The sequence below is a fragment of the Drosophila virilis genome, chromosome 4 (assembly GCF_030788295.1).
Source record: "Drosophila virilis strain 15010-1051.87 chromosome 4, Dvir_AGI_RSII-ME, whole genome shotgun sequence".
Lineage (NCBI taxonomy): Eukaryota > Metazoa > Arthropoda > Insecta > Diptera > Drosophilidae > Drosophila > Drosophila virilis.
The window spans coordinates 507,172-531,924 of NC_091546.1; the positions used below are offsets into that span (position 1 = coordinate 507,172).

Consider the following 24,753-nt stretch of genomic DNA (forward strand, 5'->3'; position numbering starts at 1 on the left):
AACGGTTTCGGCATTTGGCCATTCAAAAAAGGCATTTTGACCGCAAAAGGGAGCTTTTCTCCAGGTATTTCACCACACCACGTTTGCGCAGAGCGAAAAGCTTTTGTGGGGCTGCGGCAAGTTTTGAAATGGGCTGAAAAAAGTTGGAGTGTTTTTTTTTTGGGCCGCTTTTTGTGGTGGCCAACGGCGGCCGTTGGCGGTTTCATTATCGTCGCGGCGCTGCTGGGCAACGGTTCATTGGCACGGCAAAATCCAGAAAATCGACAGGTGCGAAATTGAACGTAACGAATTAAATTTTCGAAAAAATCAAATGCAGTCAAAAATTTTAAAAATCATTTAAGCAAAAACAAAAATACAACAAAACGTGCATTTATTGTGTTCAGTTTGATTTGAGTGTGTTTGCTTGTGTGTGTGTGTCTGTGTGTGTGTGTGTTTGTGGCTATTACGAAAATCGAATCGAACATTTTGGAAAAACATAACTTGAGTAAACAAACGAGAAGTCCATTTGGGTGAGTTTTGAAAAAGCACTATAAATAATGTCTTATGCCTTGGGACTTGTGATTTATGTGCGGTTTATTACAAAATCAGCCCCGCCCCTCAGCAACAAAACCGCCTCAAATTACAAAAATAATTGCCTGTATAGAAAAAAATATAATCGAAAATCTTACAACTGCAGATCGGCACGTTTATCAATGAAATGGGTTTAACCCAATCGAATATCAAATCGAAATCTCAATTCTAACTAACTTAATCATATGCCTCCTACCTGTCCGTTTGTTGATTCAGTCTCCAATTTTGCGTCTTGGGAAAAAGTAATTAAGCGAAATGGTTTCGAAAGACGTCATCTCCAGATTGTCGCACTCCGAACAGGTTACACGTCATCATGATTGACCAGTTAAGCATTTGGCTTTCTATATTAAAGATATTATCTGTAAATTCAGATACATGTTTGTCGCGGGCTCCCAGTTCTAGGAACATTTACTTGCCGATTCACACGAAAGCAAATGTAATACCTGCAATCAATTAATACAAAAAACAGGTCCCAAATTAAATGTTCAAGGGAATAGAGATTTTAAATGTGGAATGCATTTAAAGCTCTTCTGTATTAAATATAAATTTGTAGAACAAGTATTCCCTCATGCACGTGTAAAGTTCTAATAAAAATAATAAATATAAAAAAAATCTAATAAATGTGAAATGTCCGATAGAAAATTAATTTGTATAACAGGTATTCTCTCAGATAAATAATAAATATGGTACGTAGTTTAAGCTAAACCTATTTAGTGTTTAATATAAAGAAAATTTAATAAATGTCCGATTAAAAAGTATTTTGTGGACATGTTTTCTCCAGATATTATAATAATATATAAAAAAATATTATATTTGCAAAATGTCCGATAGAAAATGAAATTGAAGAACAAGTTTTCTGTCAGATAGAAATAATAAATAGTTCAAACTAAGCTGGAGGATAGCCCAATAAACACACTTATGTTAAATAAAATGCAGTCGCAATTGTCATGCAAATATTACAAGTTATCTGCAACCTTTATATCCAGTTCTACAAATTTGCCCCCCCCCCCCCCCTTCCATTCAACCCACACACTACACACTACCCCCCACGTCTGCAGCAATAGTTGGTTGTGCATCCACAAATCGCTGGCGCATTAATTAATTAATAGTCAGCTATACTCGAATAAAGGCGAGTCTCTATGCGAGTATACTCAAATACATGTGCGAGTAAATGGCTCGACTCGATGTTGTCGTTGCGGTTGCCATTGTTGTTGTTGTCGATTTGCTATTCCAACTAAAAGTTGACTTCGAGTCCGTCGACGTGTGTTGGTCAGTCTGTCCCCCTCCGTCTTTTCTAACGAATTGTGAAATTACTGAATACATCGATCCAGATCCGGACAACCTTGATGGCAACGTGGTCGCAGCAACTGCCATTGCATGCGGAACTCACGTTCCAGCTGCCCCAAGCGGCCGATCTCAGTGCAGCTTGTGATGTAACCAGAGTCGGTTAGTAAATTTAAAAAAAAAGAGACAGTGGCTGGAAAGTTATGCGTAACTGGAAAAGCAACGCAACGATCGCGCCGAGTTGAGAGCGTCGCCAGTTTCCGCATGGGCGCACACGCTCTCATGTGTAGTTTGTGTATCTGTGAGATACAAGTATCTGTGAGATGCATGTAGCGCAATTGCGTCTGCGCTGATGATTCATACATAATTCGGGGAATCCGAAACCGAACCCAATCAAGTGCTGCAAGCTGAAGCAACGTCAAAGCGACTGGTTTTTGTCTTTACACATATATTAGCCACATTTGTATTCCTAGTCAAGAGGTTGTCTTTCCGAAAGCTGTCTGAAAGCAACTTTTTGCCTTGGGTATGCCGAGCTTACCATAGATTTGGCATTATATTAAAAAAGAAGCCTATTAATTATACTTATAATATGATAGTAGTAGCAAAAAAAGAAGGGACATCTTTCCTGGGACTCCCTTATTAAGCAAGATTTTTCTGAGCTAAGCAGAAAAACCATTTGCACAGAGAAGGATTGTAATAAATTAAGATTTCTATGTTTTAATGAATAATTTGTATTATCAGGCAATTTTCTGTTTTCACTTATTTCCATTGTGTGATCCCTTTACCACAAAAGTTTAGCTGTTTTACGTTTTGGAAACCAAAAAGGGCGTCGATTAGTCGGTTAATTTCTACCTTTTCGTCAGCTGGCCAACATTTGAGTTCATTTTCATTTGTAATTTGTTCATCTTTTTTTTTCGGTTATCGATACGCTCTTTGGGCCTCAGTCGCAGTCTCAGTCGCAGTCGCTGCTCCGCTTGCGAGTGTCTTGAATTTTAATGCTATACGCAGCAAGTCTTTGTCTTGAGGGCGTCGGCAGCGACCTTTTGCTTGGCTCTTTTATGTTGCCTGCATGCATGTGTGTGTGTGTGTGTGTGTGTGTGTGTGAGAGTCTATGGCCTTTACTTTGCTTCGCTTTTAAAGCCAAAGGAGACAAAAACAATTACAACAACAACAAAAAGTGGTTGCCCAACTAGCAGCTCAATTGCTACTACTTTTTGCTCGGCCTCTTCGTATGACGTCTCACCACGTCTTTAGCTTCCCCTCCTTTGTTAGCGGCTCTTGAGTGCGTCGTGACCTTGGAGTGGCACATGTGCCAGAATTGCAGAAATGCGTTCGAGGGGAAGCTGAGGTGTTGTTTGAGGTGCGTGTTTCTTATCGCCTCTGAGAGAGGGGAGAGGGAGGTAGAGAGAGTATTGTGACTTTATAATTAAACATGTCCGGCAGCCAATATATGCTGTACATAATATGCAGTCAAATTTACGTAAGAGATATAGAAAGAGAGAGTATTTTGTCTTATAGCTGATATGAGCTCTACATAATATGCTTTCAAATTTAAGCATTAAAAATGTTATGCTCCCTTTATTGGAGCCAAATACGCAAAACTGAAGAGGTTTATATATCTAGTATGTTAATCAATTAGAGCAAAAGGTCTGGACGTTAGCGCTCTTTTGTTATGAATGAATTATAGTTAATTTTAATACTTCAATAAAATGTTTAATAAATTGAGGGTATTTTCTCTTCGACTTCCTTCTCGTTGGACTCGTTGGAAGTTTGTTAAAAGTCGCCAAACGAGTTTTATTGACTCTGACGTAGCCCACAAATTTTTGTTTTGTTTTGTTTAAGGTGCGTTTTGCCGTGTGACGTCACAAACTCAATCATTCGATTAGCAGTGACCGACGGCTAGTAAAATCCACAGATGTGGTATTCAACATCTTTATTAAACTGAGCTGCAATCAAAATTGATTTGCGGCTTTTTCTGTTACGATCTTGCCTTTGTTTTACGTAATTGCCAGCAATTTTCCAGGCATGCACTTGGCAAGCAGAATGCAAAATGCATTTGTTGCCCACGCTGCGTATACTTGATGTTGTTTAAACTATGTTTTTAGTTACAGCACCATAAACAACACTAGCAAATAAATATTCGAATTATATATATATGTACAATATACATATATGTGTGCACGAATTTTCTGCACCATTTGCAATATACGAACAACAAATTTGCCGATGCTAGAAAATATTGTTTTATTTTCTTATTGTGTACAGATTTTGGCATTTTGGCTGTTTGCTAAACGGACTGAAAATCAACTTTGATGGAATGGCAAGCAAAATGAAGTCAATAACTGTTCAGATACATGACCTTAGATGATGATGTGTCTGCTTTTAGCCAAACACACAAATTCATATGTCTGTATATAAATATGGAATTTTTGTGTTTAAATTAGCGCCAGTTTATTGCTTTCATAATTTGCGCTTTGCCGTGGGTCAGAGACACGTTAGATTCTGGGAAATGGACCATAATACAGGTGTAAATACGATATATGTATGTATATAAAAATTTGTGGCCTTATGGATATTAAAGGTGAGCAAGGGAAATACCTATAATAAGACAAATCTTTACTTGCTAACTTTTGTATGTTTGGGAAAAATTTATTTATTTTCATACACCAATTACATATTTTTATATACGATTTTTAAAAATTCAACTACATTTTCAAAATATTGTCTGCAGTTGCCCGGTGCTTACCAAGAGATATCACTACACATCGATCTGTTAAGCGCTGACAAAACTCAACGCTCAGTTTAAGAGTGAACTTCGTCGGCGAGGGTTGTGATTTACAGATGAACTACAATTTTTTTAAATCGAAGGCACACTCGCGACTGTACGAAAGCTTAGATTTGATAATTATACGCGACACGACAGCTGGACAGGCAACTTTTATAAAACAAGAGGCTGCTCATATCTACACACACACACACATACACACACACATGAATAAACAGTGTTATATGTATAAATGCAGTGCAATAAAACAGCAATAGCTTGAGCCTCTTATAAACCGCTTCGATCTATCTATAAATTCACTTTGTGTACGTTATTTCACATGAAAAAAAAAGAAAACAAGATAATTTGGCGCGTTGTTTTTGGCCTTTTGGCGTGACTCAGGCCAGGCGATAAGCAAGTGGTTTCTGTTTAAATTCTTGCCATAAGTGTATAATTATATAATATATGTGGCTGGAGAAAAGTGCACTCATATGGAAAATCAAAATTCAATCACAACGCAAAACAAATAATAATAACAAATAACATTGTCCCGCCGCCGCACGTTTCAATCAAGTTTTAAACAAATAGCCAAACAGAAAACAACAACAAAACACAGCTTTATTAAGGTTAGCAGCAATAAATTAAATAAACAAATCTAACGCGCAGTTTATGCCACACGCTCGACAACAAACCAAAGTTAGCTGTATTACACACTCACACTCACACACACACACACACAAACATATATATATATACATGTGTGTACATTCAACAGCCTCCACATTTCAACTTTAGTTGCAATAGCTAATCTCAAGATTGTAAACAGCAAAACTGATAAATCAACTAAATAGCTTTAATTGCAATGCAATTCTAGGTACAATTTTATTAAAATTTAATCAAAAGCTGTCTTTTGAATTTATTACTACAACTTTTTTAAGAGAATGCATTTACATACTCTTCCGTTGCATTCTATAGTACATATTTATGTCAGATAAGGCTACTCGATAACTGACAATTCGCTGATAACCTCGCTGGTCGGCTCCAATTTATTAGAGAATATCAACTAACAGTATGCGTTATCAATTGCTTGAGCAACAGTTTCTATTCACTTGATAAGATTTTAACTTTGTGAATTCCCACTCAATTTTGATTGTAATGGAATTCGAGTGTTATAGATTTTAGGGGGAGAATCTGGCACTCAGCTATGTTTTAAGAGGGAGAATATAGTACTAGGCTAAAATTTAAGAGAGAAATATAGTACTCAGCTAAGTTTATAGCGGGAAAATATAGTACTCAGCTAAGATTTTAGAGGGAAATTATAGTACTCAGCGAAGATTTTAGAGGCAAAAATAATATAGTACTCAGCTAAGTTTTAGTTTTTTGTTTTTTCTCTCGTTCTAATGGGTCTTTGATCTGGATATAAAGAATTTGTAGAACTCACACGTTCCGTAAAGTGTCCTCAAAGAGAATCAACTATTTATAATTGCGAGTATAACGAGTAGTATACCAAACACAGAGGGAGTATAATTTATTCATACCCCGCACTCGTGCCAATTAATGTATTTATCACAGTTTTTATTGTAAATGTTATGAGTTTGGGTGGGGTTTTGTTTAGTTTGATTTTCTCTCTATAACAATTGGCAGCGTATGTGTTATTATGGTATAATAGGTAGTAGGAATTGCGAACAATTTTTATATGTTGTTACGTAGACCCATATATTGGGAGCTAAGGCTTTCGAGTGATTCATATAGCCCCTAGGGGGTGCCCAAGATTTGTGGAATGCTGCTCTTACTTCAATAAAAAAATTTAATATTTACATTTTGCAGCCTGTCTCCGATAAACAGCTTACAACTCACAGCCAAACCAAGTATAATTTCTAAAAATATACAAAAAGAGATTTTTCTGAACGCGTTTGTCAAAAATTTAAGGAAAGGGAAATCCGTGCTGAAATCTTAGGATAATATATAAAGATGGCACATGCGACTGGCAACGGTAAGTTGAGGAACCTTATAAATACAGTTATAGCTGAATTTGAACTGTTCCAAGATTTGGCTATATCCGCATTGGATCGATGCGAAAAGATTCGACAAACATTTCCAAGGTTGGGCCATGGGCAATACGCAAATATTTAGATAAGCAGTTTGTAAATATTTTTACAAGTGAAAAAAGTTTATAAAAATTGTGTGCTGGCATCTGGAACATTTCGTTTATTTCATTTGCAATCAAAGCGGGTTCTGTTTGGGCCTCGCAATTGAAAAGAACTTGGGAGCAAAAGCCAATAAGGTCTTTAAGGCTTCGGCCATGGCTAATGCTCGTGTATTTATAGACGGAAATAGTTCGATGTTGGCGCTGCCAATGGACACTCAGGGTCAAAACTACTCGAATATCGATTTATCTGCCTACCCCCTCAGATACCCTACCCTTTATACCAGATCCACCCGTTCGGGAACTTTGCATACAATTCGGAACCGTTTTCAGCAATTGACGAAAGCAAACAAACAAACAAAAACATGAATCTCGCACCTTTTGCACGCAATATGAATATAAAGATGTATGTGTATACAATCAGATCAAGTTGTAGACTCATAAATGTATTTGCAGATTTCAATTTAACTAAAATAATAGACAAAGTTTATCTTTTATGAGCAAAAGAACAGCAGCTATAAGAAAAATAAACATTGTTTTTTTTTTAGTGAAAAGTAGTTAGAGCTAGAAATAGAATAATGTTGTTGGGTATATACGACTGTGCATTGGCCTTCATCGCTCAAATTTTAAATTACGTTTGAGATACTTTCAAAACGCTTTTTAAATTGTATCTCTAACCGAGAGCTTATCAATCGATCGACTGGACGGACGTGCCTCAAGTCACGCATATGCCGAATAGAGCTCGAAGCATTGTCAGACACAGAAAGATAGAGAGAGAGTAAGAGAGAGAGAGAGAGGGAGAGAGAGAGAGAGAGAGAGAGAGAGGGAGAGAGAGAGAGAGAGAGATAGACGCAGTAAGAGAGAGAGAGAGAGAGCGAGCCAGAAAAGTTGAATTGATTGAATTGTGAAAAGTTTTATCGCAATATAATCAAACGCTGCGGCTTGTGGGCATCGCGTGAGAATTTTCTTCTTTTTTTTTTGCCGTTTGCCATTAGAATGAAATTTTTCTAGCGATACAAATTTGTGTTTGCCTGTCTGGTTTTTGGCAGATTGTAAATGCTTTTGGTATCTGGTTTTTCTTTTTGGGCGTTATATGCGCTAGACTGCGAACTTCTAAGGCGTTCTGTTTGCACGAACACATTTTCGTTTGATTGTCCCGGCAAAGAAATGAAAATGAAAATCGATTTCGTGTTAATTGTATTTGATGTACATTTTAGACGTTGGCACTTGGCACTTTTTGGCCTTTGTAATTCGAAGTTGGGGCCATGCTGGAAATTGCATTCTACATACAGGCTGGTAATTGAATTAATTGCTTTTTAATTAGTTTTGCGCACGGGAAAAATATGTGCAAATATGTTTATAAAAAATTCTACAAAAACTTTACGATAATATCGGCAATAGGTGTAGTTATTTATAGCACCTGTTCCAGTTTTTGCCCACTACACAACACGTTTCTCAGTCAAACTGACTCATAGATAGCCAAGTTCAAAGCCCATCGAATTGGGCTATTCCAAAATCTGTAGCACTTACCCAACTGGCTCATGTCCACCTCTCACCCATGCTTATCTCAACAGGCGAACTGATAGGAAAGTGCTTGTGTTCATTCTTTGACAACAACTTGGACTTTCCCACAGCATAATCAAGCTGGCCAGGCATATCAGCCTGCTTTTTCTTTACAATCATAATCATATTAAAATTGAATTTTTTAACAACATTTCGTTAGGTTTGAGCTGCACGTAAATTTGTTTGTGCCGCGGCTCGTGTCAATTTAATTACTAACGCGGGTAAAAACATGAAATCAAATTAAATTGAAATCAACAAACAAAATATTTACATTTTTAGAACCTGAAGTTAAGTGCTGTGTGAAAAGAATCAAAATATGTTGACAAATTAGTTTATTGATTAATACGCTTTTTTTATTAAATTTTTATCTGGGTATTATTTATCTTTTAACGTCGCAAAACGTTGCCAATCCCTTGAGCTAATATCAACAATAATTGAATGCAGTAACATTAAAAAGTTTCGAATATTTTTGCTGTAAGCAGAGAACTGAAGGCCAATGGCAACTATCAACTAGCTGTGTCATCGATATAGTCAGCCGAACAATATCATAAATTCAGAATCTATTGATTTTCACACACAAAACCAAACAAACACACACACACACACACCCACAACACACAACATGCTAGACAGACAGCACTTAAAAAGAGTCCAGCTAAATGATTGTGTGACAGGCTGTTGCAAAGTATTCTCGCACAGATTTTCGGCTGCTTGATTTTTATTTTGAATTTATATATCCCAATATATATATATATATTCCAAACGAAAATTGGTCTTAAATTTGCACACACGTACACACATGCCGGCGCGCATGCACGCACACACATGTCGGCTTATGGCAAACTTTCGTTTAAGTACTTGAGGTGCGAATGGGAATGGCAATGTCCTCCACTTCGTCCTCCATGTGCTCCTCCTAAAGTTCGTGCCTGTCCTCGTCATCGTGTCTCTGTGTTTGATGTAGAGCTTATAAAGCGCAACTGGTGTGTGTGTGTGTGTGCCTGGGTGTGATTAGGCCATCATTTCGAGTGAAGTGGAGTGGAGCGTGTGGATTTGGTAATTTTTGGGGCGCTGCTCTGGCCCAGGTCCATTGCCAGCCTGGTTCGGGTCGAATGCTTTCATTTTCTCTATTTAGCTGTGTTTATTTTCGCTTCAGAACGCGATTTTCCAATCGATTGAACACATGACAAGCCGCAGCTACAGTAGTCTGAGTACATATATGTACACATACATATACCTATACACATATATGTATGCATGTGAGTATAGCCTAGTGCCCCACAAAAGGCTCTCACATATGGCAACGGCTGGAGCCTGGTTTCCACAGACCAAATGTTATTTTGGGGCTTGTAATTCAAAACTCTGCGGTAAATGGAAACCGCCTACTTTTCTCCACTTTCGCCATGACAAATTCGTCTGGCGTTGATTTCTATTCTATTTTTGATCGTATTTAATTACCATTTTATTCAGCTTTTCTATTTTGTTGTTGTTGTTGTTGTTTTTTCTTTCTTTTCGGGGCGACATCCTTTTTGATGGTGTCTTCACTTCTGCATTTATTTACGCATCAATTTGTAGCGCTGATTTATGTCGCCGGCCCCAACGATAGGAAAAACCAAAGACAAAGCAAGTGAGAAGGATCCACTCTAGATTGCTTGAACTGGATATACCCTATAATTTTCTAAATCCCCCGCATGCGTGCACATGCATATGGAAAACCGAAAAAATAAATTAAAATAAGTTACCGAAAATAAATCAAAATTCTACAATATCCTCTTTACGAACACCTTAAAGTTACAGAGTATGCAAAACCGAAAGAAGCTTTGCCTAAATGGAAATTAAATTAGCCCAAGCAAAGATCTAGTCAAGACTGCTCGACTGGCTTTACCCTATAATTTTGTGTGTTTAACAAAAATGTAAATTAATATTGATAAAAATATAAAATAAATTAAAAATATATTTAATATGCCTTTTTACGAGCAACTTATAAACGCACACTCGAAAAAAATAAATTAAATTGAATAACCGAAAATATTTAATACTCCCCTTTATGAGCAGCTTGTAGCTACAGGGTATGCAAAACCAAAAAAACTTTGCCTAAATGCGAATTAAATTTTGTTTCACTCACCAAGTGCCACGCGGGCTGTCTTAAAGTATTAGCAGCTCAGTCAATGCTCGGGGAATAGGCGAGAGGATGCGGGGAATGGGGGCTGGCAGCAGGACCTGCTGTCTCTGTCTGCCTGGATGAGCGCAGCAATTGGGCCCTCCGTGTAGGGCGTTTAATTAAATAAAAAATGTACACTGACTAACAGTCAAAGTAAAGCGCAGATTTTTAATTGGAATTTAAAATGTTGAGCTCTTACGAAATCTGGCATTAAGCAAGAGTCTATGCCAGTCTACGCTGCGTTGACATTCTTAGAAGGTTATAGATTATATAAATATATTATTGTTACGCTTTCTCGTATCGATTTAACAACACTCGCAGTAACCTGTGCTATCCTACCTGTGCGTAATTCGCGCATGAAATCCAAATCCTGCTCAAGCTGCGCTCCTACGTCAATGCTGATTATATATAGAATATAGTTAGGTCAGGTAGCTGATTACGAGAGCAAAATAAAACGCAAAAACTCTTCTCCTACATCCTGTTGCTCAGTGTTATTGACAGCGAGCGAGCAAAGGACAACGGACAATGAACCACCCGACGAATCACTTACTAAAAACTTCCTGATGTCACTCGACCCACCCCACCTAGTCGACCCACATTCGGGATGGACTGGCCCGAAATGCAGACCCGTAAAACGTGTTCTACGTAAACACGCCGGACACAATCCCCGGGGTGTGAATTGCAAGCGTTGAAAACAAGTCTCGTGTACAAATTGTTGTTGCAATCTTTCAAAATGTAAACAAAATTAACATATGCAAATATCTCACTCAGTTCGACCCATACGTGTGCTGGGCATATGGACAAGTTGCCCGTTCGAGTCCTCCTCCTCCGGAGCCTCGGCTGCCGTCTCCACAGTTCGGAAAGTGTTGAATTATCTGCAGCAAATGCAAATGTCGACGGGGCATGTGCTGCAATGGGCATCCTGTTTTGCCATTGTCAGCCATACCAAGTGCTATTTAATATGCTATTATTATGCAACAAAATAGTAACCTTGATAACCATATAAGCAACCGGTTTCATAGTGTGTCTATAGACAGACAGATACAATAAATATGAACGGGAAAAGGTGTGCAGAAGCGGAAACTGGGCTGTGTGGCATATGCTTAGCATATTTTACACATTGCAAGGACTACGGCTAATAAACTACTGCAACTGACGGCATTTGAGTTATGAGCTTGCAACATTATAAAATATACTTCGTCTCTTTCAGAAAATATTAATATTTGAAAAATCTACTCAAATGGTGTCAGAAAGCCCGCGTGCAGGTACAACTGCCTTAACATATATTTATTTATTATGGATTTGGAAATATGCATGCTTATAAATATGTAACATATTTACTCACAAGTGTCCATATGGAGAAGCCATTTTTTAATTGCTATTTATAAGTAGGAGGAAGTCAGACTTTTATAAAAAAGGAAGGAAAAGAAAAGGGGCCATTGCCAACAAGCGCCAAAATAATTATTATTATATAATATTTTTAATTTAAAATTAAAATTATGTGTGCCAATACTTTTGTGCCAGGAAAATGTGCCACTTTGTATGTAAATAATTCAATAAAATTACTTTTATGTTTTTGTTAGAAAACTTTAAGTGATTTTTGTAGGAAATTAACTGGTTTATACAGGAAAATGATTTCGAATGGTTATTACTTTAAAAGCTCGCGAAAGTGGTGCAAAGTAAAAAATGTTTGCTGTGCAAATTCTTATGTGGGTGTCTGTATGTATAAATAAAATAAAAATTTAAGTAAATTGGAGAGAAGAGAACTTAGTTCTCCGAATATCAAATAGATTGAGACGAATCACATAATAAATACACTAATTTGATGGGTGAGCCCCCGGGGCATATTTGCGAATTTGTTTACAGATAATTTTAAATAGATGCCTCTAACATACATAAATACTTAATTTAAATAAATATCGAGAAACTCTAAAAGTTGTTTGTCATGTAAATATATAAATATTCTGCTGAGGGGAAATACCGGCGAAAACTTTTTATTGATTTATAATAAGAAACAATTATTTGGGCTTTGGCTGTGTTACTTCACTTTGAAAAGCAATCAATCATAGAAAAGTCTATCTCACAAACTTTTTCCTGAAATATATTTATAGAAATATGTAAATATACCCATAAATATAAAAGACATAGAAAATCATTTAAGCTTTTGCCTATCCTAGCACAAGTATTATTAAATAAATGTATTCAAGATAAAAGTATACAATGTACACAGATGTGCATGTAATCAATCCTGAAGCCCAATAAAGTGCTTGTCTTTGGATATACTATGCTAGCCATATTCAGATGCACAGTTTATGATAATCCATCATTATTTTAATTTGCAGGCAATCAACATCAAATGGCTGAGGACGAACTCTTTGGCGATTTGCGTATGTATAAACGTGGCTAAGTGCTGCTAATAACCAACTACAGCTACGATTATGGTCTGAATAAGTATAAACATGCGGCTTTAGCATAAATGTGGGCTGCTGATGAATAATTGCCACAATAACTCAATCGGCAGCAGGCTTCATTAGCCTTTCAATTGGTTGGCCAGTTTCGCGTCTGGCATTTTTAGTGGCCACATTTAATCCCAGCCAAAAGCCAATTGTAGTTGTACTTGTACATAATTGTAGTTATAGTTGTTGTTTGTGGTGAAAACAAACAACAAAACAAAACTAGAAAGAAGGGCTATCTTCGGCACGCCGAAGATTCAATACGCTTGCAGACCCAACCTTTTCATAATGCTAATAAGGGATTGTCCGTATCTAAGAAGCACAGGGAAAATAGTTATTGCTGGGTATGGTTACGATATCTTGAAAAACAAAAAACTTCTATGCAAAAACCTAGTTTTTAACCGATTGTTCCAATGGCAGCTATATGATAGTAGTAGTAGTGCGATGTCAATAAGATTTTGCTTAAATATAGGGAACATGGCGAAACTAATAAATTGTAAGTTTGGTCAAGATATTTGTCAAAATATCTTGAACAAGAAAAAAGTTTTTCATACAAGAATCTACCATTCGACCGATCGTTCCCATGGCAGGTATATGATATATTGTTCCGATCCAGCTGGCTGCGATATATGCAACTGTGTGCAACAGAAAGACGGAAATTATGCCAAGTTTCATGACGACAGCTTTTAAACTGAGCTACTAGTTCACATAATAAACAGACAGAGGGATAGACGGACATGTCGACTCGGCTGTTGATACTGACCAAGAATCTGAGATGTCTCCTTCTATGCATTACATATTTCACAACAAAATTATAACACCCTCTGCAGGGGTATAAAAAATGAAAATATATGGCAAAAATGAGTCGTGCCCTGTTTTTGTTACGCCACATTTGACGTCAGACGTTAACATCTGGCCGGGGCTGGAATACCATGCCATAGCACAATCCTCCTCCCCTTGGAGGAGCATAACAATAGCTCTGATAGATAGCACACCGCACTTTAATGCCGCACATATGCATAATTCATAAATAAAGCTGACACGTATGCCTTAGATACATGCCACAGACGTTCTATGTACTCGGACTTTTTGCTGGATTGTTTCTGGCATTCCGGAAAATTGCTACAACAATTTGCCATATTGATTTTTTGCTAATGACAACTCTTTTCACTTGATACCCCCACCCGTATAGAGGAGATTCTTAATGCCGGCTCTGAACAGAACGCGCCGCCCATGCCGCAGACCTTCCCACAGTCCGCCTCGCTGCCCGTAATGCCGTCCCATATACCGTTGTCCGTGCCGGCGGCGTCGACTGCCCAACGGCGACCCTATATTCGCATTGTCGAGGAGCCCACCAACAAAATCATTCGTTTTCGCTATAAGTGTGAGGGTCGCACGGCTGGATCCATAGCCGGTATGAACTCAACGCCGGAGGCAAAAACCTTTCCCACCATCGAGATTGTCGACTACAGCGGACCCGTTGTTGTCGTCGTTTCTTGCGTCACCCGGGACAAGCCCTATCGCCAGCACCCGCACTGGCTGGTCAGCAAGGAGGAGGTCGATAACTGCAAGAGCGGCGTTTACAGCAAGCGCCTGCCGCCCGAGGAGCGCCGCCTGGAGCTGCAGAAAGTGGGCATCCAGTGCGTCAAGAAGACGGATGTGCGCGAATCCCTGCTGGCACGCGAGCAGAAGAACATTGATCCGTATCACGGTGAGTAGCACAATTAACAAGGGAAGCTTAAATTCAGCTCATTTGACATTTGATTACCTTGCAGCCAAGTTCGATCATAAAGACAATATAAGCAGCATCAATCTGTACGAGCTGCGTCTGTGCTACCAGGCCTTCATCAAGGTGGGCAACAACAATGTGCCGCTCGATCCGGTCGTCTCCTCGCCGATCTACGGCAAGAGCAATGAGCTGACCATTAATCGGTTGTGCAGCTGCTCGTCCAAGTTGAGTGGCGGCGATCAGATCATAATGTTGTGTGAGAAGATATCCAAGGATGACATAAGGATACGCTTCTTCGAGACCAACGAGGCAGGCGTCGAAATCTGGGAAGCCTACGCCGATTTTCAGCCCACGGATATCTACAAGCAGACGGCCATAGTCTTCAGGACGCCACGTTATCGCAATCCCGAGATCCAACACAGCGTGCAGGTGGGCTTATGCGAAGGTCCCTTAGCAGCAATTAATATTTATGGTACGTTTTGCAGGTGGAGTTACAACTGGAGCGACCATCGGATCGGGCGACGAGCGCCGCGCTACCGTTCGAGTACTATCCCAATCCAGGTATGCTAACTTTTGCGCGTCTACAGCGCAAGCTGAAGCGCAAACAGGAGCTGGACGTCTTCCAGCAGATACTTTCTCTAGATAGCGAGACCACGGCCACGAAATATTCGTGCCCGCCGTTGGATCTCAACGAGGACGAAAACACCGTCTCTTCGGACGAACAGCAGAGCTCGGGCACGCTCAACGATTTCGAGATTGCGGTCAAAAAGCTGCAGCTGCGGCAGCGCGTCGAGTCCGAGGCCAACGAGGCGGATGCCACAGTTACCGAATACACCGATGGCCTGGACAATGACAACGATCAGGAGCCGGACATGGAGATCGAGCTGGAAGTGCCACAGCTTCTGCCCCAACTGGCCGATGACTGCACTCAGACATCCACGCCCATGGAGGAAATACTACAGCAGCCGCAGCTGCAGTCGCGGCCCTTGAGCAACGTGGACAAAATTAACGAGTGGATGCGCAGCAGCGAGTTTGAGCGCACCGATAGCCTCACCGTCGAAAACGGCGACACGCCCACGCTCTCCCACAGCACGGCCCAGACAGCCTTCACCAATGTAAGCAGCCTGACCGCCAACACGACCATAACGAACCAACTGATCGATGACGAAGACAAGCTCCTGCCGGGCGATGGCAGCGCCTCGCGCCGCGACACGCTGGAAAATGCTGCGCTCAAGGAGTTACCCGTGGGCGAGGAGATGCCGCCAGAGGGTGGCGTAGCCGCTGAGCCGGTGAGTGCCAGTGCCCAGGTCTCGGTGGACATTGACGAGAATTTCGATGAGACTGCGACATATACGAGTCTGCAGATCGCATACAACCATCCTGTCGAGATGCCTCAGAGCCAGATTTATCATGCCTCCAATCCGTTTAGCCAGCTGGACGAGGCGGAGCTCGTGGTGCTAACCAATCCGCCAGCGCCAAGGATTAGAGTGAACGCCGCCCAAACGCCAGCTACGCCACCCTCACCGCCTTTGCCGCTGCCACCGCGTACCCCTTCGCCGGATCCGGAACAGCGGCTGCCTCCGTTGCCGCCCAAGCCGCGCAATTCCCAAGATTTGAGCGTCAGCGAGCATAGCGTCTCTAATTCCGTGTCGTTGAGTCGGTCGCGCAACGGCAGCGTCAGCTCCACGCGCACCACGCCTTCGCCCATTATTATTATGCGCACACCCGACCAGAGCTCCACCAAGCGGCTGCCCACGACCACGCCCAGCAGCTCGACATCGTCATCCGCATCGCCCAAGAAACGCCAGGGCTTCTTCTCGCGCTTGTTTTCGCGCCGTCGCAGCCGGACCGAGGACGAGGGGACGCTCACGACCAAACAGCAGGAGCTCAGTTCACGGGCAACCACGCCCACGGGCAGCCGTGAGCCAAGCCTGGCACAGTTTGCTTTGGGCGATCCGAATCGCAGCTCAGTTCGATCTCTGCAACCGCCCGGCTCGAGTCCTTTGCGCGGTGGCCGCCCGGTGGGTCGCAGCTCCAGCAGCGTCTCGGGCAAGCGGCCCGCACACTTGGATGCGGATGTCATTCACATACCACTAAAAGGCGGCGACAGCGAGAACAGTTTGTTGCGTCCGGAGAGCTACTCGAGTGCCAGCACACTTACCTACGGCAGGCCGCTGGATCGCAAGACGCTGAGCACGCTCCAGCTGGCGGATATACCAATCAGTGATGGCAACATGGAGTTGGTGGCCATTGCCGATCGCCAAAGCATCAGGAATCTGTGCGAGGGCGCTTACGGCGTCGTCCTCGATCCCAGCGTCGACCTCTCCGAGGCAGAGCATTTTGCGCTTTACACGAGCAAATCGCCGGAGCCGGAGCGCGAGATTGTGGGGGGCGGCGGCGGCGGAGGGGAGCCGGAAGTCGCGGACTTTCTGAGTGCCGATGAGATTGCACGCCGTCTGGCCGAGGCCAACGGGCTGCAGTAGACCGGGAGTCGGGATGCACACACAATTTAAACGTTAAATACAACTTTTGTCTAGTCGTCTTTTCTTTCAGTATTATATATATGACATATATGCGTGTACCTCTAGTCTATGCACAGTTAATCTCACAACCACCTCCCAATTGTCTTTGTAGATGCTTTGGCCCAGAAATGCCGCCTCGATGCGCGCAAAGCCACCGAAAGTGTCAAGCGCAAGCTGTCCGGCATTATGCAGCAGACTCAGAATCACAAACAGTCGAAAATGTTATGTAAGTCAGCAGCTATTGATATGCGGTGTTGGGTTCCAAGTACTCCTTCACGAACTTCCATTAATACATGTATCAAAAAAAAACATTACATCCAGCTGAAGCAAAGTTCCTATGCTCACACACACATTTGCGATTCACACGAATTTGTCCCTCAACGTTGAAAGTTTTATATAACATAAACATATTCACATGCTAGTCTCTTCGTTTAGTAGCAGACACAAAGCCCCTTGGTGGACCAATCGTTTTTGAAATTTGTAGAAAGCGGATGCCTATTCTGGTAATCTGTTGATTTCTTGTTGCCTCGTATTATACAAATATATACCATATATATATCTATATATATAAATATGAACAACACCTTAATACCTGTGTGTTATTAAATTGAATAAATAAAGTTTTTGCTAAAATCTGCAAAGATCTGTCGAACTGAGTCGTGAATGTTTATCACAGCTTTTCTAAAATGAGCGAAGATCATAAGTTGTCAATATTTTACCTAACTTCTAATTGTCCGTTAAGTTAGAACTATCTTATACTAAGAATAACAAATAATTATTCAAATGGTATACCCCTCATCTTTTTTATATATAATACTATTGACGGACTGACTGATTGGTGATCACCGCACAGCCCAACCGTGAGAACTGAAATGTTAGATTGTATTTATGCAAACAAGTATACATACATCCATACATACACACATACATACATACATACATACATACATACTTACATACAAAACATACTCACCCCTGACTTTATCGCCAACCCACTTGCCAGGCACTAACTAAAAGTGCATCAAAAACTGACGAGCCTACTTAAATTCTTGAGAATCGAGGAGGAGAGCACTTGGCAGAAATTCTTTATATTTAACTATGCAGCACAGCGTCAAATAATTTTATGTATACACACATACACATACATACATACACACACATACACACACATACACACACACACACACACACACACATACATACATACATACATACATACATACATACATACATACATACATACATACATACATACATACATACATACATACATACATACATACATACATACATACATACATACATACATACATACATACATACATACATACATACATACAAAAAATACTCACCCCTGACTTTATCGCCAACCCACTTGCCAGGCACTAACTGAAAGTGCATCAAAAACTGACGAGCCTACTTAAATTCTTGAGAATCGAGGAGGAGAGCACTTGGTAGAAATTCTTTATATTTAACTATGCAGCACAGCGTCAAATAATTTTTGTCTGCGTTTCGTATTAGAAAACAAACATACATTCATAATCGTATACATACATGCATGCATACACTAACACACGCGCCCACACACATACATACACACATATATATATAATACCTATGATATACCCACCCCCATAACGTGGTCAAATTTCATCCGATTTTTACGAGGTTTAAGTTTTTGCTCATTATTCTTAGTCAAAATGCAAGTGAAATATCCTATAGGCATGGGTCAATATAATAATACGTAGAAAGGTAATCTAATTTTCTGATACGAAACGTACAAATGTACGTTTGTCTCCTCAATAAAGCCTAGTTTGTTTTTAACATGATACGAATCGAGTCTTGACAATATATCTATATACCTTCAGCCATTTAGCATTGCTAAAAGACTTCGGCTAGCCGAAGATGTGATATTATATTGTCTCCCGTTCAGTTTAGCTAGCCAAAGAATCGCAACAGCTGCTTCTGACTCAAGTCTTTGGTCAAGTAAGTTGTCAAATCAATGAAAATATCGTTGTTGTTGAAGTTGTTGTTGTGTGACCTTTTAAGTTCTGCCACAAGTTGCTTGGTTGTCCTTATATTTTCGCATTGTTGTTGTTGTAATGCATGTTCACTTTTAAATGCTTAGTTTCTATAGCGCTCATAAACGCGACTGTAAGCGAAAGTTTTGCCTTGTTATTGACAGTTTTCCTAATGAACGTTTTCCGATATCTTGCAGCAACCCAGCCGCTGGGCGTGGCACCAGGACAGTCTCTGCTTATGACGCCCATGAGCAGCTACAATGGGCACAGTCCCAGCCCGACTGGCAGCTATGTGCCAGAGATCAAAGCCGAACAGCTGCTCTATGAAATGGACAGCACACGGAACTGCCCCTCGGCGGCCAGTTCGTATAATAACGCCTACAACTTTCCCGCCTCGCCCACCTCCAGCTGCAGCACAGCGGACAGCATTGCGCCGGCGACGGCGCTGCAGCAACAATTGCACAAGCTGCCCAGTCCGGGCCAGCAGCAGGAGCAGCTGCTGCAAATGCTCAATCAGCAGACACAGCAGGAGAACATGAACATCACGATAAGCGTCAACAACGGATCCGGCAATTGGAACACAACCACGATGTTCAACGGCGGCAGCATAACGCCCACCAGCTTCAACAACAACAACAACCACAACAATGGTTACAGCAATAACCAAAATGTGTTTAGTGCCACGAGTCCAGCATATGCAACGAATTGCCTGCCCTTTCAGCAGGAAGTCAAATTTCAGGCTTCGCCTCAGCTCCTGGTGCATCCGCCTCCGCCGCCTGCACCTCAACCTCAGCTGGAGGAGAATCAGTCCTTTAGCGATCTGATACTGAGCACATTAATGGATGATACAGCCATAGAGCACATCGATCCGAATGATATAATCAGGGACTTGCAGGCGACGCTCAGCAATCTGGAGATGGCGAACAATCAGAATAGAAATGATAATACATATGTATAGTATATATGTATATATGTTACGTGTATATTCGCAGAGCCAGTTGTACATAGATATTTGGCTATTTAGATATAGTTGCCACAAGCTTGAATCTCATTTCGTATGCTCCGAAAATGTTGCGAATTGTTGTTGTGAAATATATGAAGACCATAAATTTTAGATTGTACATTAAATTCCATAATTTGGGGAATGTTTATACGTAAATATAACTACCAGGAATACTCAATAGGTAAATATGTGTACGTTTAACGACAGAAATAGGGCTGGCCGAGGTTCGTATTGTTCTCGCTGCGCATGCCGGCAAAGAAACGTTTGATGTCCTCCTCGGTGACAACTGTTTTGTTGGCGGCAAATGATTGCAGGAACTCCTTTAGCTTGTCGCCCATGCGATTGTATTCGGTGATCACGTCGATTTGCTTGGTGCGATCAATGGAGGCAAGGGCGCGTATTCCCTGCTCATAGCTGGAGTTCTCCTGGACGCGCTTCATGCCGCGCTCCTCGTAATCCTTGACTGAGTCTTCGGCATCCAGCAGAAACTCCACAGACTGCCGTTTGTACATATCCAAGCACTTGTCACACTTGCATAAAGATTTTCGCCAGTCATTGGCCCAGAAGGCGGCGCCTGTTTAGAGAAATCACTTTAGTTCAGGTTTATATACGTGTTGGATTCCTGATACGAGTCCTAGCCTAGTCGACGGGGCCACACAAATCCATAAAACTAGAATATTTTGAGTACGGTTTAAATTGAGCAGCTAACATGAACGTTGAGTACTTTTCGGAAGGGCTGGAATGCCTAATGTATTGCGGCCGCAAGTTGTCGCCGGAGCAGCGTATACTTATTGAGAATTCGCTGATTGTGCTGCTACAGGAGAATCGTTTCTCGGGCATGTATTTCTGGGGACGCATTACGGCCACCAAGAACGATTACTATATTGCCTTTGGCTATACAAACGATTGCTTAAAGGATCGCAAGTACTTCTACAGTTTGGATCAGTATCAATGGCAGCTATTGCCCTTTGTGCAGAGCCCGAAAATCTTTCAGGCCACAATCCTAGCGCCCGATCCGTTTGTCGGGGATCCCAGTCTGCAGACCTATGTCAAGCTGGTGAGTATCCAACCGAAGATAACATTTCTGGCTTGAGTACTAATTTCGACTGTTTCAGGATCCGACATTTAATATTGTGGACAATCAGGTGGTAAGCATCAGTCGCCCGGAGGTGATCAAGCTCAAGGAAGAGGAACGCCTGGCTGCCATAGTGTTTATCATAAGCGAGGAGAGCGCAATTTGTCCACGCGGTGCACTCTACAAGATGGTCGATGGTCGTGTCATACCAAATCAAATGTTCCGCGGCCTAAACGATTTGCAAATCGACAATCTATCCTACTACCAGCTATATCGACTGCCGCGTAACGATCTAAAGACAAATCTGTCGAAGCGCAGCGATTACAACTATGCCATTGATTTTCTGGATACTATCGATGGTGTTATACCGCTCGGCCAAGCCTTTTCGCTGAACATGCAGCGCAACGAGCGCATCGCAATCATCAAGTCTTGCGTCTGGCTCGGCATGACCTTCTTCCACAAGCTCAACTCGCGCAAGCATGGCTTCCTCTATCTGGGCGACGGGCGCAAGAACTTTGATTTGCTCTTTATGTATTGAAATACCAATATATATTTTTTCAGTTGCTGGCATAAACCAACTATTGCGTAGGGAATAGCTTTTAATCTAGCATGCACTCACCTGTATGGTCCGTTGGGATTTTGGGTCGACGACAATTCTCGTCGGCTGACAATTTGATGCGCTTCTCAGCCGGCTCCTCGGACTGCTGATCGCTCGCAGCCGGCTGGCAGTTAGCTACATTGACCTCTGCTGTGGACTCCTTCTTCTCGCTGTGTGGCTGCAGTGCCAGGCCCGTGTAGTCGCGCAGGAACTCGTGACGTTCCATGCAAGCGTCGCAGATCATTTCGCTGCACGCATCTAGCCATTTTTCGGAGACGGTCGGCGCCTGCATGTGCTGCAGATGGAACCAGTCCTCGCAGATGGCGCACTGCAGCATTACCTCCTCCGTGGTGCGTTCGGGATCGGGATAGGGCCGCTTGCATTTGCAGTACAAGCCCTGGAAATTCTGATTGTAAAGATTGCCGGCATTTGGCGGCTGAACTGCCTCTAGCTGTGGATTCAGAGCGCAATGCTTCTCGCTGCCCAGACGCAGAGTGGGGCAATCGCAACGGAAATTGCGTTTCGTGTACAGCTCGATTAGCTCGTGATTCTCGTGACAGCGGTAGGAACAGGCAAGGCAGACGCCGGCGCTCTTTGTCAGATCTTCGCGCGCCTCCGGGCAGCAGGTAAGGCAAGAATAGAGCGCTTGGCGTTGAATGGCGCCCTTGGCATATGTGCAGGCCTTTTCATCGGAGCCCCCGAGCACTGCGGCGTATTCCTCCTCCATTTCCTTCTCCTCTTCGAGTACATCGAGCATTGTAATGGTCGATTGCTCCAATGGATTCGCCTCATCCACGTCTGCAGCGTGCGCCGTGCTGTTTGCGTCGCTCATCTTGATTGAAATCTTAGTTTATTCAATGCAATTTATTTTGTAAAACTTCTTTTCCACGGACAATATACGAGAACGCTCTTGTTTGGCGCACAAAAAAAACTGCGAACTAGTTTTGCGGTGTTCGTAAAACCGAAGCTGAGCGTTCATCAGCTGAGACACTTAAGTGTACACTATATATGAAGAATTAAAACTTTGGTGAACAATTTGGCTATCGTTTGTTGCTGAGTATTTCACATTTCATTTAACAAAATAAACACAAAATTAGATTTTTGTTTTGCACGAACTAATGGTTCTTGAAGATGAAATGAAGTTTTTCAACACCAACAGAGATGGGCAAAATGAATTCGCAAGCAATGCGATGAATTATCGATAGTTACAGTGCTGGTAAATGTATTTCATATATTTTCCAACACACGCGCGTTCCATTTTCTTGTTTGCGTCTCATTTTTATAAACAATTGTATTTATTCTTTCTGTTGTTCATAATTAAAACGTCAAAATGAATGCGCCACCCACTTTTGAGTCGTTTTTGCTCTATGAAGGCGAGAAAAAGTGAGTAGCCCCTGTTAGAAACATTTTGCAGACCATTTGACTTTGTCTCGCCTTGTACAGAATCATCAAGGAATTGGACACGAAGGTAACAAATGCAGCAATATTTACCATAAACAAGGAAGATCACACGCTGGGCAACATGATCCGCAAGTAAGTTAGCCAGTTACCAAGAAATTAAGTAGTATTTACTTTATTTTGTCACAGTCAGCTGCTGAAGGATCCCAATGTGCTGTTCGCCGGCTACAAAGTACCGCATCCGCTGGAGCACAAGTTCGTCATCCGGATACAGACCACGGCGGATTACTCGCCGCAGGAGGCGTTCATGAATGCCATCACGGATTTGCTCGCTGAATTGTCGCTCTTCGAGGAGCGCTTTAAGGTAAGCTGATTTTTGGTTTTATTTTTGTGTAGTCACCAGATAAACTCCTATTCTGTTGCAGGATGCCATCAAGGAGAAGAAGGAGGGCGGCGACTAATTGTAATTACACTTTATTTTTACAAAAAATTTACGAAACGGAAATATTTTCACTATTTGTGTAAATAAATAATTTAAAAAGAAAACACTTTAAAATATCCAATCGCGCGGTAACACAAAATTTTAACGGAGAATGTTAGTGCGAAACATAATCCCACTCGAAAATCCGGTGGCAGAGGTAAAGTATGTTCCCAAACAATTGATTCGCTTTACGATTACAAGAACAACTGTCGTACAAAATATCTATGTATAAACAACCAACAAAAATATCTTAGCTCTAATAGGTCTCATCGTCGGCGCATTCGCTCGTATCGTGTCCAAAAACTGAAATCGAATGGAGAATGGAAGATTGACATATTCTTATCAAAGGATCGATCTACTTACCCTCACACTACTACTTACTACTTACTTACCCTCACAGGAATCGCAATATTTGCGCGGGGTGGGCAACTTGCGCTGCTTCTCGTTGTTGTTGGCCTCGGCGGGCGGCGGCGGCGAATAGTCGCGCTCATCTCCCGCCTGCAAGGGACAATCCTCCGTCTCGTGCTTGTCGAACTCATCACAGATATCGCAGAAGAGACGCGGCGCCGGCTTGCGCTTGCTCAGCATATCAAAAGCATGCGGCCTGCAAGCAAAGGATTACAAATTAAAGATGTGTACAAAAGAGGGCGAGTCCTCGACTGACTGACTGAATGCTAAACGATAAGGAATAGGTAGAAGATATTTTGACAGGAGTTGTCTTTTAAAAAATCGTGAAGCGCGGCTGATTGTGTGTCGCCACATTGAAGGCGAAGATTAGGAAACATTCAGGTGATCAGTCTAGTATATAAGTTATATAGCTGCCAAATAGGTTACTTGGTGAAATCCATGGGCAGCGTTTCCAGCGTCTGCACCTTGGCTTTGAGAGCATCGTTTTTCTGCTGCATATCCGCAATGATTGAGTTGAGAAAGTTGATCTTTGCCAGGCTGGTCTCCGTATCCAGCTGATGAAATAGAGAATTAATAAGTA

At 41.7% G+C, this 24,753-nt stretch overlaps 6 protein-coding genes across 21 annotated transcripts in view; 4 read left to right on the top strand and 2 right to left on the bottom strand.

The window, feature by feature from the left end:
• The first annotated feature begins 96 nt into the window (after window positions 1-96).
• Window positions 97-17,153, top strand: LOC6635732 (embryonic polarity protein dorsal). Of its 5 annotated transcripts, none has more exons than XM_015169014.3 (6): window positions 97-509; window positions 6,446-6,611; window positions 12,828-12,872; window positions 14,131-14,649; window positions 14,714-15,096; window positions 15,153-17,153. In XM_015169014.3, the coding sequence occupies exons 2-6, from the start codon at window positions 6,590-6,592 to the stop codon at window positions 17,148-17,150; spliced, it is 2,967 nt and encodes a 988-aa protein (XP_015024500.1). In that variant the 5' UTR covers window positions 97-509; window positions 6,446-6,589; the 3' UTR covers window positions 17,151-17,153. The 5 variants fall into 5 exon arrangements, with proteins under 5 accessions (XP_015024500.1, XP_015024498.1, XP_015024496.1 ...); XM_015169013.3 differs by lacking the exon at window positions 97-509 and adding an exon at window positions 4,610-5,244; XM_015169012.3 differs by lacking the exon at window positions 6,446-6,611.
• Window positions 17,154-17,308: 155 nt separating this feature from the next.
• Window positions 17,309-20,324, top strand: LOC26531340 (dorsal-related immunity factor Dif). Its single transcript, XM_015169076.3, has 2 exons — window positions 17,309-17,415; window positions 19,408-20,324. The coding sequence occupies exons 1-2, from the start codon at window positions 17,376-17,378 to the stop codon at window positions 20,166-20,168; spliced, it is 801 nt and encodes a 266-aa protein (XP_015024562.1). The 5' UTR covers window positions 17,309-17,375; the 3' UTR covers window positions 20,169-20,324.
• LOC6635733 (putative E3 ubiquitin-protein ligase UBR7) lies at window positions 20,166-23,014 on the bottom strand. Its single transcript, XM_002059112.4, has 2 exons — window positions 21,908-23,014; window positions 20,166-20,787 (listed from the first exon to the last, which is right to left on the bottom strand). Exons 1-2 carry the CDS (start codon window positions 22,716-22,718, stop codon window positions 20,411-20,413), a joined length of 1,188 nt encoding a protein of 395 aa, XP_002059148.1. The 5' UTR covers window positions 22,719-23,014; the 3' UTR covers window positions 20,166-20,410.
• On the top strand, window positions 20,819-21,862 carry Rsph9 (Radial spoke head protein 9). The gene is made up of 2 exons (XM_002059113.4): window positions 20,819-21,270; window positions 21,329-21,862. Exons 1-2 carry the CDS (start codon window positions 20,923-20,925, stop codon window positions 21,824-21,826), a joined length of 846 nt encoding a protein of 281 aa, XP_002059149.1. The 5' UTR covers window positions 20,819-20,922; the 3' UTR covers window positions 21,827-21,862.
• Window positions 23,015-23,111: 97 nt separating the features above from the next.
• Window positions 23,112-24,753, bottom strand: part of CLIP-190 (Cytoplasmic linker protein 190) — a 29,936-nt gene continuing 28,294 nt past the window's right edge. For 10 of the 12 annotated variants that reach the window (XM_015168942.3, XM_032438869.2, XM_015168941.3 and 7 more), the window contains 3 exons: window positions 24,600-24,727; window positions 24,158-24,369; window positions 23,112-24,068 (listed from right to left, as the gene is read on the bottom strand). In XM_015168942.3, the coding sequence (XP_015024428.1) occupies window positions 24,022-24,068; window positions 24,158-24,369; window positions 24,600-24,727 (387 nt within the window). In that variant the 3' untranslated portion in view covers window positions 23,112-24,021. Of the gene's footprint in view, window positions 24,069-24,128; window positions 24,370-24,599; window positions 24,728-24,753 lie in introns of all 12 variants that reach the window. The other 2 variants (XM_032438868.2, XM_032438867.2) reach the window with 2 other exon arrangements.
• On the top strand, window positions 23,129-23,830 carry Polr2J (DNA-directed RNA polymerase II subunit RPB11). Its single transcript, XM_002059114.4, has 4 exons — window positions 23,129-23,269; window positions 23,330-23,419; window positions 23,474-23,648; window positions 23,710-23,830. Exons 1-4 carry the CDS (start codon window positions 23,217-23,219, stop codon window positions 23,743-23,745), a joined length of 354 nt encoding a protein of 117 aa, XP_002059150.1. The 5' UTR covers window positions 23,129-23,216; the 3' UTR covers window positions 23,746-23,830.